The sequence below is a fragment of the Xenopus laevis genome, chromosome 3L, assembly GCF_017654675.1.
Source record: "Xenopus laevis strain J_2021 chromosome 3L, Xenopus_laevis_v10.1, whole genome shotgun sequence".
Lineage (NCBI taxonomy): Eukaryota > Metazoa > Chordata > Amphibia > Anura > Pipidae > Xenopus > Xenopus laevis.
The window spans coordinates 3,367,342-3,378,795 of record NC_054375.1 but is presented as its reverse complement, the minus strand read 5'-3'; the positions used below and the strand labels follow the sequence as shown (position 1 = coordinate 3,378,795).

The window sequence follows — 11,454 nt, the reverse complement described above, 5'->3', positions numbered from 1 at the left end:
TTAAACATATCTATAGAAATAAGATTATGGGGGCAGATTTAATAAGGTTAGAATGTTAAATTCAAATTTTCGAGTCAAATTTTTGGTCAAAACGTACAATTTCGAGTTGGGAAAATCCGAACTCGAATTGGAGATTTATCATATCTCCACCCTGGGAGTAACTCGAATTCGATAGTTCGTCACCTCAAACCCGCCCCGTTCATGTAGAAGTCAATAGCAGAGGTCCGTTGGCCCATTTGAAGATTTTAATAGCCATCCCAAAATTTTCAGAAAAAAAAAAAAAAAAACTCGTCTTGAATTTGATTCAAGTTTTCGGGTCGGTAATATTTAATCGAACTTTAGATTTTCGAGTTTGTTTCTTTCATTCAAGGTCATTTGAGTTAATTCGAGGTGAAAAAAAAACTCTATCCCTCGACCTTTGATAAATCTGTCCCTAAGTAAAAAATAAATTAAAAACAAATGTAAAATGAATGTAATTATAAAAATAGTTCCAATTTTAAAAATGTATTGCCATATAATGTCTCCCCCCCAACAGATAACATTTATATGACATCAACATTAAAAACAAATTCAATTCATTAAATATCAAATTAAATTCAAAAAATTAAAACATAATTAAATAAAACTACATAAAAAAATTAAACAAGTCTACTGTATATAAATAACACTGAATAATGAAAAATAAATAAAAAACAAAACATTTTGCCGAATAATGTCTCCCCCCCCAAAAAAAATGTAGATGACAATATTTAATAAAACATTTTAATAAACATTTAAAAATGAATGTGCAATTATTAAATTTGAAACGTAGAAAAAAAAATAACTGTGAAAAATTTCAATGAAATAAAAAGAAGTGGAAATTGTGTCTAACAACTTCAAAAAATGAAAATGTAAATAAAATAAATTTCTAAATAAATTAAGTCATCAGTTTTTTTTAAATAAAAACAATTTAGAATATTCTAGTGACGAGGTTTCTTTGCAGAGCTTGTTAGAGGGGAGGCCAGAAAGCAAACGACCCCCTACAGAGAACTTTATAAAAAAAAAGATAAAATTGCAAATGTTTTTTTTTTTCCTGGAGATTAAAGGCCCCTGCAAGTGGACAAATTCTGGGATGCGCATTAATTATTGCGGCCCCCCGCAGGGGCGTGTAATTGGCTCCTATCTGCCGGCGCAGTTCTGTGTTTTTACGTTAACGTTACTGTTTTGATTTTCATTAAAAATGACTTGAGTTGTAAAGAGATTATTTTAATGAATGCGCGAGGGGGGTCGTCCAGGAATCACGGGCCTCCCGGCTCTCTTTTCTGCTTAAGCGAGTCAAGTTTTTTCAGCCGAGCTAAGGAAAAAAAAATTGCTGATGCTTAAATTTACTCATTTTACAATATTAGCAGTTTTATACTGCTAATATCATGTGCAACAGGAAGTCCTATATAGAACTTCAAAAGCTTAAAGGGTTACTTCCTTCCAGCTTTTATTGTTCTCAAATTATTTCCTCTTCTGCTTCTTTCATGCTTTCCAATGGGGGTCGTTGACCCCCAGCAACCAGGAAACGATTGCAAATTGCTACTTTTAATTACTTATTTTTCTATTCAGTTCCCCACCTAGTCATCTTCCAGTCTCTCACGGAAACCACATTCTGGTTGCTAGGGTAAATCGGATCATAGCAACTAGATAGCTGCTGAAATTCAATGCGGAGAAACAGCTGAACAAAAACCTAAATAATTCAAAAACCACAAAAACAGCTTACAATATATTAAACATTTATTTAAAGGTGAACTGCCACTTTAAGTTACCTTTGCATGAAGCATCTTCGGACACTTATCTGCTCTGTTCTCACATTCAGAGATAAGCAGAGAACAGGAGAAGCTTCCGTCATCAGTAAATTAAAGCTTTTGGTCACTGCCCGAACAGAACCACAGGGGCCCCTCTTGTTACACATTCATAATATTGGCGTTGTAAAACTGCTAATATCATAAAAAACAGAATGTAAATGGTGGTGCTCAAAATTACCACTCTAAGGGGCATATTTATCAAGGGTCGAATTTGAAAACTTTGAAATTCGAATTCAAAAAGACCAACTGAAATTAAGTCTAAGCTTTTTTTTGTCCAACAAATTAACTCCAAATAGGTTCTAGGAGGTCCCCCATAGGCTAAAACAGCAATTCGGCCGGTTTTAGATGGCGAATGGTCAAAGTCGAATTTTTAAAGAGACAGTAGATGATAAATTTCAATATTTAAATTTTCGATTTTTTTTCAAATTCGAATCGAAATTGGATTATTCACCTCGACCTTAGATAAATCTGCCTCTAAATGGATTGGTTGTGTGGGTGGGTGTATGCGGGAGACTTAGAGGGGTGATATAATGTTTGTTTTCAAACATCTGACCAGTAACTGCTGCCTGCTGATTGGTTGCTATGGGTTACTAGATTGTTGCAAACATAAGATCCTTTGAATTAAAAGGTAAATGTTGATTTTAGATCATTTAGGGGCATATTTATCATGGGTTGAATATCGAATTAGAAAAAAATTAAAAATTCGAATTCAAAACCAAAATTAAGTCAAACTTTTTTTTTTTGGTCAAATAGGTCTGTTTTCGATCGAATAGGTCATATTCGTCCGAATCCAAATCGATTTGATTTTTCAAAGTCCACCAATTGACTCCAAATAGGTTCTAGGAGGTCCCCCATAGGCTAAAACAGCAATTCGGCAGGTTTTAGATGGAGAATGATCGAAGTCGAAGACAGTACATGATAAATTTTTGAATTTTTTTCAAATTTGAACTATTCCCTACAAAAATTGTTCGAAATTTGAATTTTTTGAATTTGAAAATTCACCTCGACCTTTGATAAATATGCCCCCTAATCTCAAAGAGGCACATTGAAGTGCTGAGGGTGGTGCAATTTCTGGGAGAAATATTGCAGTGTCCCCCAAAAAAAGCCTTCCGCAGTACCACCTCTCACCACATTGGCTGGGAGGAATATTAAATATAACCGGCAATAGAACAGCGCCACCAGGATCCATAGTCACAACTTCTGAATGTAGGTTTCCCCCCAGTCTGGCCGACCCCCTTATTTGGCAAAATCGTGCTTCTTAAAAGGGGGGTGTTCAACCTCATTCTCCCTAAAAACAGGTCATTCTAAGCAATTCAATCCCCGTTATCAATACATTTCATTGACTGTATCCGTCTCTTCCTGTTCCTTCTCTGGTTCTGACTCTTGAAACTTATGTAGCGGCTGTTTCAAGAGTGAGAACCAGCAGTGCAGAGACTATACAGAGCCAGAGAAAGCAACTGTGTCCCACATAATGATTGGAAAATTAACATATTCTCATACTTGCCTTGAGAAGCTTATTTCCACAGATGCCAAACTTTTCAACTGGTCTTAACTTTTTTTTTTATAATTTTTTTTAAAGTTGTTTACCTTTAAATGAGCAGTTAGTATGCCGTAGAGAGGGATATTCTGAGACAATTTGCCACTGGTTTTCATTTTCTATTTGTGGTTTTTGAGTTATTTAGCTTTTTTATTCAACAGCTCTCAAGTTTCTCCATCTGGTTGCTAGGGTCCAAATTCCCCTAGAAACCATTAATTTATATGAATAAGAGACTGGAATATGAATAGGAGAGGCTTGAATAGAGAGATGGTAATAAAAATTAGCAGTAACAATACATTTGTAGCATTAAAGAGCATTTTTGTTTTTCTGGATGGGGTCAGCGACCCCCATTTGAAAGCTGGAAATAGTCTGAAGAAGACGATAAATAACTTAAAAACTATACAAAAAAAAATGAACAGTTAAATAGTTGCTTAGAATCGGCCATTCTAGAGATAGAGGAGTAATAAAAATTAGCAATAACTATACATTTGTAGCATTAAAGAGCAGCTTTGTTTTTCTGGATGGGGTCAGCGACCCCCATTTGAAAGCTGAAAAGTCAGAAGACGATAAATAACTTGAAAATTATACAACAAACAAATGACGGCCAGTTGAAAAGTTGCTTAGAATCGGCCATTCTATAAACACACAAAGGGGGTTATTTACTAAACTCCGAATGCAAAAATTCGTGATTTTTTTTAAGAAATCACAAATTTTGGAAAAAAGTCAGAATTCAGAAAATCCAGACCTGTTGAGGTTGCATATAAATCAATGGGAGAAGTCCCAAGGATTTCAGAAAAAAAGCATGAGAAATCGAAGTTTTAGAGTGAAAAATCTGAAAAAAATAAATATTTTTTCCTGCAAACCAAATTTTTGGGAAAATGTAATAATAAATTAGCGTAAAAAAATCCGAGCGGATTTGATTGGAGTTTGTAGCAGAAAATGTTGAGATAAAATCACCCCTTTAATAAGTTGTCTTTCTCTTCTGTTTCTTTCCAGCTGTCAAATGGGGGGTCGCCGACCCTGGCAACCAAAAATATATATATATATATATATATATATAACTGTCAACCGACAATTTGATTGCTATTGTTGCTTTTAATAATGATTCCTCCTTCTATTCTGTCCCTCCCGTATCCCTCTTCTAGTCTCACATTTACACCACTTACCTGGTTGCTAGGGTAAAATGGACCCTAGCAACCAGACAGCTGCCGAATGCAAAGCTCATTGGTTCAAAAACGGCAAAAAGTCTTAGACGTTTTTGAAATATAATGTTGATATTCCTATTCTAAGACTATTAGACGTTTTTGAAATATAATGTTGATATTCCTATTCTAATAGTCTTAGAATAGGAATATCAACGTTATAATAAAAACACACCCCCGAAATGTTTTTTTTGTTGTTTTAAATTCTACAAAAGTTTCGGTCTACGTTTTTTACACCCCCTTCATAGCAACCAATCATCATTGAGCTTTTACAGTTCACAGACGTTATAAAGAAAGGCAGCATCTGATTGGCTGTCACAGTCTCTTGGCTTGGGGATCCTCCCCCCGTTGCTAAGGACCAACTGCAAAGAAACGACACAAAATATTCAATCATTTTAATGCATCATATAGAAGTAAAACTACATTGGCATATTTAGGACAAACACTTTATTTTTTCTCTATGCACACTATCAAATGGACTGTTCCCTGTTACACCCCGGGGCGCCCGAGAGGAGCCCAAAAGCGTCGCTCCCGAAAACCTCTCTCTTTTTTCCCCTTTCGGCACTTGAGGGAATACAGTAAAAGAAAAATAAAACTACTTTTAACAGTCCAGATATTTTTTTTTTTTTTTTGTCATTTATCTCAGAAATCCCTCACATTTCCTAGCTGCACGTTTTCTGTAAAATTAAAAAAATAATAATAAATCGGAAAAAAAACAAAAACAAAAAAAAGCGGTATCTGAATGCATAAGAACCAATGTATCACAATTGTCCGTTATTATTTGTTCGTCGTCGATAAAAGAATATAAAAAATCTTGTTCAACCCGGTGTTGCGTGTAATATTAAAATAGATCTGTATAGTACTGCACAGTATCTCCCGGAGGCAAAAAAAAAAAAAAATTCAGCCTTCCTGGCGGCACAACTTCCCCTTTAAAAAGCTTTCCGATATGCTGCTGCCTGTCTCGGGCGCTTCCTGTACATGAAAGCAAACTCTCAATATGAGATCAATCAATTAATAATTATGAATTAGAATAATAAGCAGCCGGTGACATCTGGGAAAAATTAAAAAAATAAAAATAAAAAAACAAATAAAGGTGATGCTTCCCCTTTAAAATAAAAAAATACTAAAGGGCAGTTTTTTTTTACAAACAACATCTATCAGTGAGTGGCACCTACAGTTTTGAATACACAGATTTAGTCTCAGTCCTTAAAGGGGCGGTTCACCTTTAAGTTAACTTTTTAGTATGTTAAAGAGTGGCTGATTCTAAGCAACTTTTCCATTGGTCTTCATTTTTACTTTTAATAATATTTGCTTCATTACAGTTTTGAAACGGGTAATCACTAACCCACCGTAAGGCTATAAATGTTACTTTATATGACACCTCTTTCTATTCAGGCCCTCTCCTATTCGTATTCCATCAATAGCATGGTTGCTAGGGTAATTTGGACCCTAGCAACCAGACGGCTGAAACTGCAGAGCTGCTGAATAACAAGCTAAATAAGTCAAAAGCCTCAAATAATTAAAAATGAAGACCAATTGCAAATTGTCTCAGAATCTCCTACTCTACATCATACTAACAGTTAATTTAAAGGGGAACAACCCCTCTAACTATTGCCTACATATGAATTCAGTCGTGCAGTTAAGGGGGTACAGAAGGGATGATATGGTCACCCCGGTAGGGGGTATCAAGACTAATGGAAGGTGCATTTGGATAGTAATCGCCGGGGCAAACATGAATGTGTATGTATATGTATATATATATATATATATATATATATATATATATATATATATATATATATATATATATATATATATATATATATATATATATATACACATATATACATATATATATATACATATATATATATATATATATATACACATACATATATATATATACATATATATATATATACACATACATATATATATATATATACATACATATATATATATATATTTCGCACTGTAGTTACACATGAAAGCCAACATTCAGGAGAAGTAAAGCTCAACAAAAATTAGGCTGGAAATTAGGGATGCACAGAATCCACCCCCCGAATCGTTCACAAAAGATTCTGCCGAATACCAACCCCTAATTTGCATATGTAAACTAGGGATGGGGTGGGAAAAATCACGCGACTTTTCATCACAAAACAAGGAAGCAAAATTTGCATATGCAAATTCGGGGCGGGAAGGGGAAAAACATTTTTTTACTTCCTTGCTTTGTGACATCAACTGACGAGGCAAATTCGTATTCGGCCGAATCCTGGCTGAATCGCGAACCCATTCCTGGGATGCAGGAATCCATGATTGGGTTCGGAATTCGGATTCCTCTGAATCCTTGTGCCTGGCCGAATCAAACGCTAATTCGCATATGTAAATTTCGTCACAAAACAAGGACCTAAAAATGTTTGCATATGCAAATTACGATTCGGTATTCGACCGAATCTTTCACAAAGGATTCGGCCGAATCCCATATAGCGGATTCTGTGCATACCTAGTTACCTGGAATGTTTTGGGATTCTGTACCAGCCCGTCAACAGCGTCTCCATTGGATGAGAGAGGAAACTGCAATTGCCCCCCATATTCTTTTCTAAGGATTCCCAGCACATGCTCTGGGCTACTGCCACTTACCTGAGCTTAGGGATCCACTCACAATATATATATTTATATATATATATCTATATATATACACATACATACAGGTATGGGACCTGTTATCCAGAATGCTCGGGACCTGGGGTTTTCCGGATAAAGGATCTTTCTGTAATTTGGGTCTTTATGCCTTAAGTCTACTAGAAATTCATTTAAACATGAAATAAACCCAATAGGCTGGTTTTGCCTCCAATAAGGATTAATTATATCTTAGTTGGGATCAAGTACAAGTTACAGGTATGGGACCTGTTATCCAGAATGCTCAGGACCTGGAGTTTGCCAGATAATGGATCTTTCCATAATTTGGATCTTCATGCGTTGTCTACTAGAAAATCATTTAAACATGAAATAAACCCAATAGGCTGGTTTTGCTTCCAATAAGGATTAATTATATCTTAGTTGGGATCAAGTACAAGCGACAATCATTTTTAAAAATTTGGATTATTTGGATAAAATGGAGTCTATGGAGTCTAATTCGGCGCTTTCTGGATATCGGGTTTCCGGATAAGGGATCCTATACCTGTATATCATATAACAAAGGCCGATTATAAAGGAATTCAGATTCACTTTACATGGCAGCATAGGAACCAGTGCAGCCTGCATCAGAATTAGGAATGCACCGAATCCCCGAATCCTTCGTGAAAGTTTTGGCCGAATACCGAACCGAATCCTAATTTGCATATGCAAATTAGGGGTGGGAAGGGGGAAAACATTATTAACTTCCTAAAGTCACATGATTTCCTTCCCCGCCCCTAATTCACATATGCAAATTAGGATTTGGTTCAGCCGGGCAGAAGGATTCCATTCGCTTCTAAGGCAGCTGAACTTCACTTTCTGCTGGAGGATTTCCCCCGACCCCTAAGCTCAGCTTCTCAGCAGCATCCCACTGAGCATGTGCAGTGCCACTGACTCACAAACCAAGATCCAAGATGGGGAGCTGCTGGGGCAACTGGATCATTAATGATATAGGGCTGGTACAGTAAATACAACACCTCATTTCTAACCAGATTCTGTTTGAGGCTTTAGTTTCCCTTTAAAGCACTTGGAAATATAGACCTTTATTGCGACAGGAAGATCACCAAGCAATGAAACCCCCCCACAGTCATATACTTTGTTTTATCCTGTTTAAAGCCGTTTCCTAGCCAGTAAATAAATACACGTCAAAAAAACATTTAAAAAAAAATTCATAAAAACAAAAAAAAAATGATATGATCGAGCAGAAACTCCACGTGAGGCAGTAAAATTCTTTTTTTTTTTTTTTTTTCCTGTACCGTAAAAGCAGATAAATTCTGCCGGCGAAAAAAACAAAAAACAAAATAAAAAGAGTATATTCTTCCTTTCACGTATTTTACAGTAAAAACGCAGTACAAAAGAAGGTTTTTATTTTTTTTTGGCATATTGTCTGTACTGGCAAGAAAAAAAAAAAAAAAATGAAAATATTTGTTTTTATTTTTATTTGCTAAAAATCTAAATAAATCGGCGTGCCAAATATACCTACTTTGTTTGTTTTGTTTTTTTTGTTAAATCTTTCAAAAAGGAAAAAAAAACAAAAAAAAAAACCTTCCATGAGAAAAATACATCGATAGCAAAATAAGTAGAAAGGACCTGCAAAAAAGTGACATTTTTTTTGTTGTTAAATAGCATGAAAATACTTCCATATCCCCCGCTAAAAGTTTTAGACAGTTTTTATAGTTTTAATACTGGGAAAAAAAAAAACACATTTCTTTTTTTGTTTTGAAGGCTCTGAGTTTCCATAACCCTTTTCATTTTCCTTGTCCCGCCTCCAAGCGGAAGAAACGCGGCGGATTGGATCGGAGTTATGAGCAGTCGGAAAAAAAAAATTTCTATTGTTAAAATTCCCCATTTCCCCCAAAATAGATCCTCGCCCCTCCCCCCGCCCGCATCTAAATCTACTGTATATTTGTCCTTTATTTATTTCGCTTCGTCGTTCTGAACTCAAAAACCGCCATCCAAGACGCGACCTTTTTTTTTGCTTTAAGTTTTTTTTTTTTTTGTTGAATTCAGAAGAATTTTAAGGCCAAAGTAAAAGAAACAGAAGAAAGTGATGAACATGGCGGCTGTTTTTAAGGTGGGTCCCTCTGCGCTCCAATTAGAAAAGGCCGTTTCCATTTTTTTCTCAAACCCCCGACCCCTTTGTTCTTCCTCTTCTTGGCAACGATTGCTGAAAGTATTGTTTCATGTGTCAGTTGTTGCTGTGAGACGGCTGCAGGGCTTTGTGGAAAGCGGTGTTGGCAGCGGCAGATGACGGTTTGATCCAAGTGACAGTCAACGGAGGGGGGGAGGAGGATGAAGAGGTGGTTGTCATGGTGACCTGAATCATCTGCTCACTCTGGATGAGTTTAATGAGAGTTTTGAGGCGTTCCAGAGAGGACTGGGTCCCTTTCTGCTGGACCAGCAAGCTATTCTTTAGCTCCAAGCATTTCTGTCACGCAAAGATAAAGGGGAAACAAACAAAAAAGATCAAAAAAGCGGAGATGGAGGCATTTGCATTCTGCACAGGGAGAGGGGAGCCTTTTCTTGCGGCCACACAAACGACTGCTGGAAAGTGGATTTAGTAGGAACCACTCCTGCTCCCCTCAAACTGTTATTTACTATCAGACTTTGCTTATATAGTGATAGCGCCAACGTGTTCCATAGCGCTGTACAGAGATTCTACATCATTCCCATCAGCCCCTGGGAATGGGTTAGGGACCTTAGATTGTAAGCTCACATGGACAGGGACTGATGGGAATGTGATAGGGACCTTAGATTGTAAGCTCACCGGGACAGGGACTGATTGGATTGTGATATGGAACTTAGATTGTAACTTCACTGGGACAGGGATTGATGGGAATGTGATAGGGACCTTAGACTGTAAGCTCACTGGGACAGGGACTGATAGGAATGACAAGGGACCTTAGAATGTAAATTCACTCGGGCAGGGAGCGAGGGGAATGCTATAAGGAACTTAGATTGTAAACTCACTGGGACAGGGACTGATGGGAATGTTATAGGGACCTTAGATTGTAAACTCACTGGGACAGGGACTGATTGGATTGTGATATGGAACTTAGACTGTAAATTCACTGGGGCAGGGAGTGAGGGGAATACGACAGGGAACTTAGATTGTAAGCTCACTGGGACTGATTGGATTGTGATATGGAATTTAGATTGTAAATTCACTGGGGAGGGAATGATGGGAATATGATAAGGCACCTTAGATTGTAAGCTCACTGGGACAGGGACTGATGGGAATGTGATAGGGACCTTAGATTGTAAGCTCACTGGGGCAGGGAGTGATGGGAATGTGATAGGGACCTTAGATTGTAAGCTCACTGGGGCAGGGAGTGAGGGGAATATGACAGGGAACTTAGATTGTAAGCCACTGGGACTGATTGGATTGTGATATGGAATTTAGATTGTAAGTTCACTGGGACAGGGACTGATAAGAATGAGACAAGGACCTTCGATTGTAAATTCACTGGGACAGGGACTGATGGGAATGTGATAGGGACCTTAGATTGTAAACTCACTGGGACAGGGACTGATGGGAATGTGATAGGGACCTTAGATTGTAAACTCAATGGGACAGGGACTGATTGGATTGTGATATGGAAATTAGATTGTAACTTCACTGGGACAGGGACTGATGGGAATGTGATATGGACCTTCGATTGTAAACTCACTAGAGCAGGGAGTAATGGGAATGTGATAGGGACCTTAGATTGTAAGCTCACTGGGGCAGGGGCTGATAAGAATAAGATAGGCACCTAAAAGTGTAAGCTCACTGGGGCAGAGAGTGAGGGGAATGCGATAGGGAACTTAGATTGTAAACTCACTGGGACAGGGACTGATTGGATTGTGATATGGAACTAAGATTGTACGTTCACTGGGGAGGGGCTGATGGGAATATGATAGGGACCTTAGATTGTAAGCTCACTGGGACAGGGACTGATGGGAATGTGATAGGGACCTTAGATTGTAAATTCACTGGGGCAGGGAGTGAGGGGAATGCGATAGGGAACTTAGATTGTAAACTCACTGGGACTGATTGGATTGTGATATGGAACCAAGATTGTAAATTCACTGGGGAGGGAATGATGGGAATGTGATAGGGACCTTAGATTGTAAGCTCGCTGGGGCAGGGACCAATGAGAATGTGATATGGACTTTAGATTGTAAGTTCGCTGGGTTTTATAATAAGGGCTAATTGTGATCACTAAAT

At 37.4% G+C, this 11,454-nt stretch overlaps 1 protein-coding gene across 4 annotated transcripts in view; it reads right to left on the bottom strand.

Annotated features, from left to right (window-relative positions):
• Positions 1-8,268: 8,268 nt before the first annotated feature.
• LOC108710721 (PHD finger protein 21B) overlaps positions 8,269-11,454 on the bottom strand; it is a 54,813-nt gene continuing 51,627 nt past the window's right edge. For all 4 annotated transcript variants that reach the window (XM_041585830.1, XM_041585829.1, XM_041585831.1 and 1 more), the window contains exon 12: positions 8,269-9,672. In XM_041585830.1, coding sequence (XP_041441764.1) covers positions 9,433-9,672 — 240 coding nt within the window. In that variant the 3' untranslated portion in view covers positions 8,269-9,432. The remainder of the gene's footprint in view (positions 9,673-11,454) is intronic.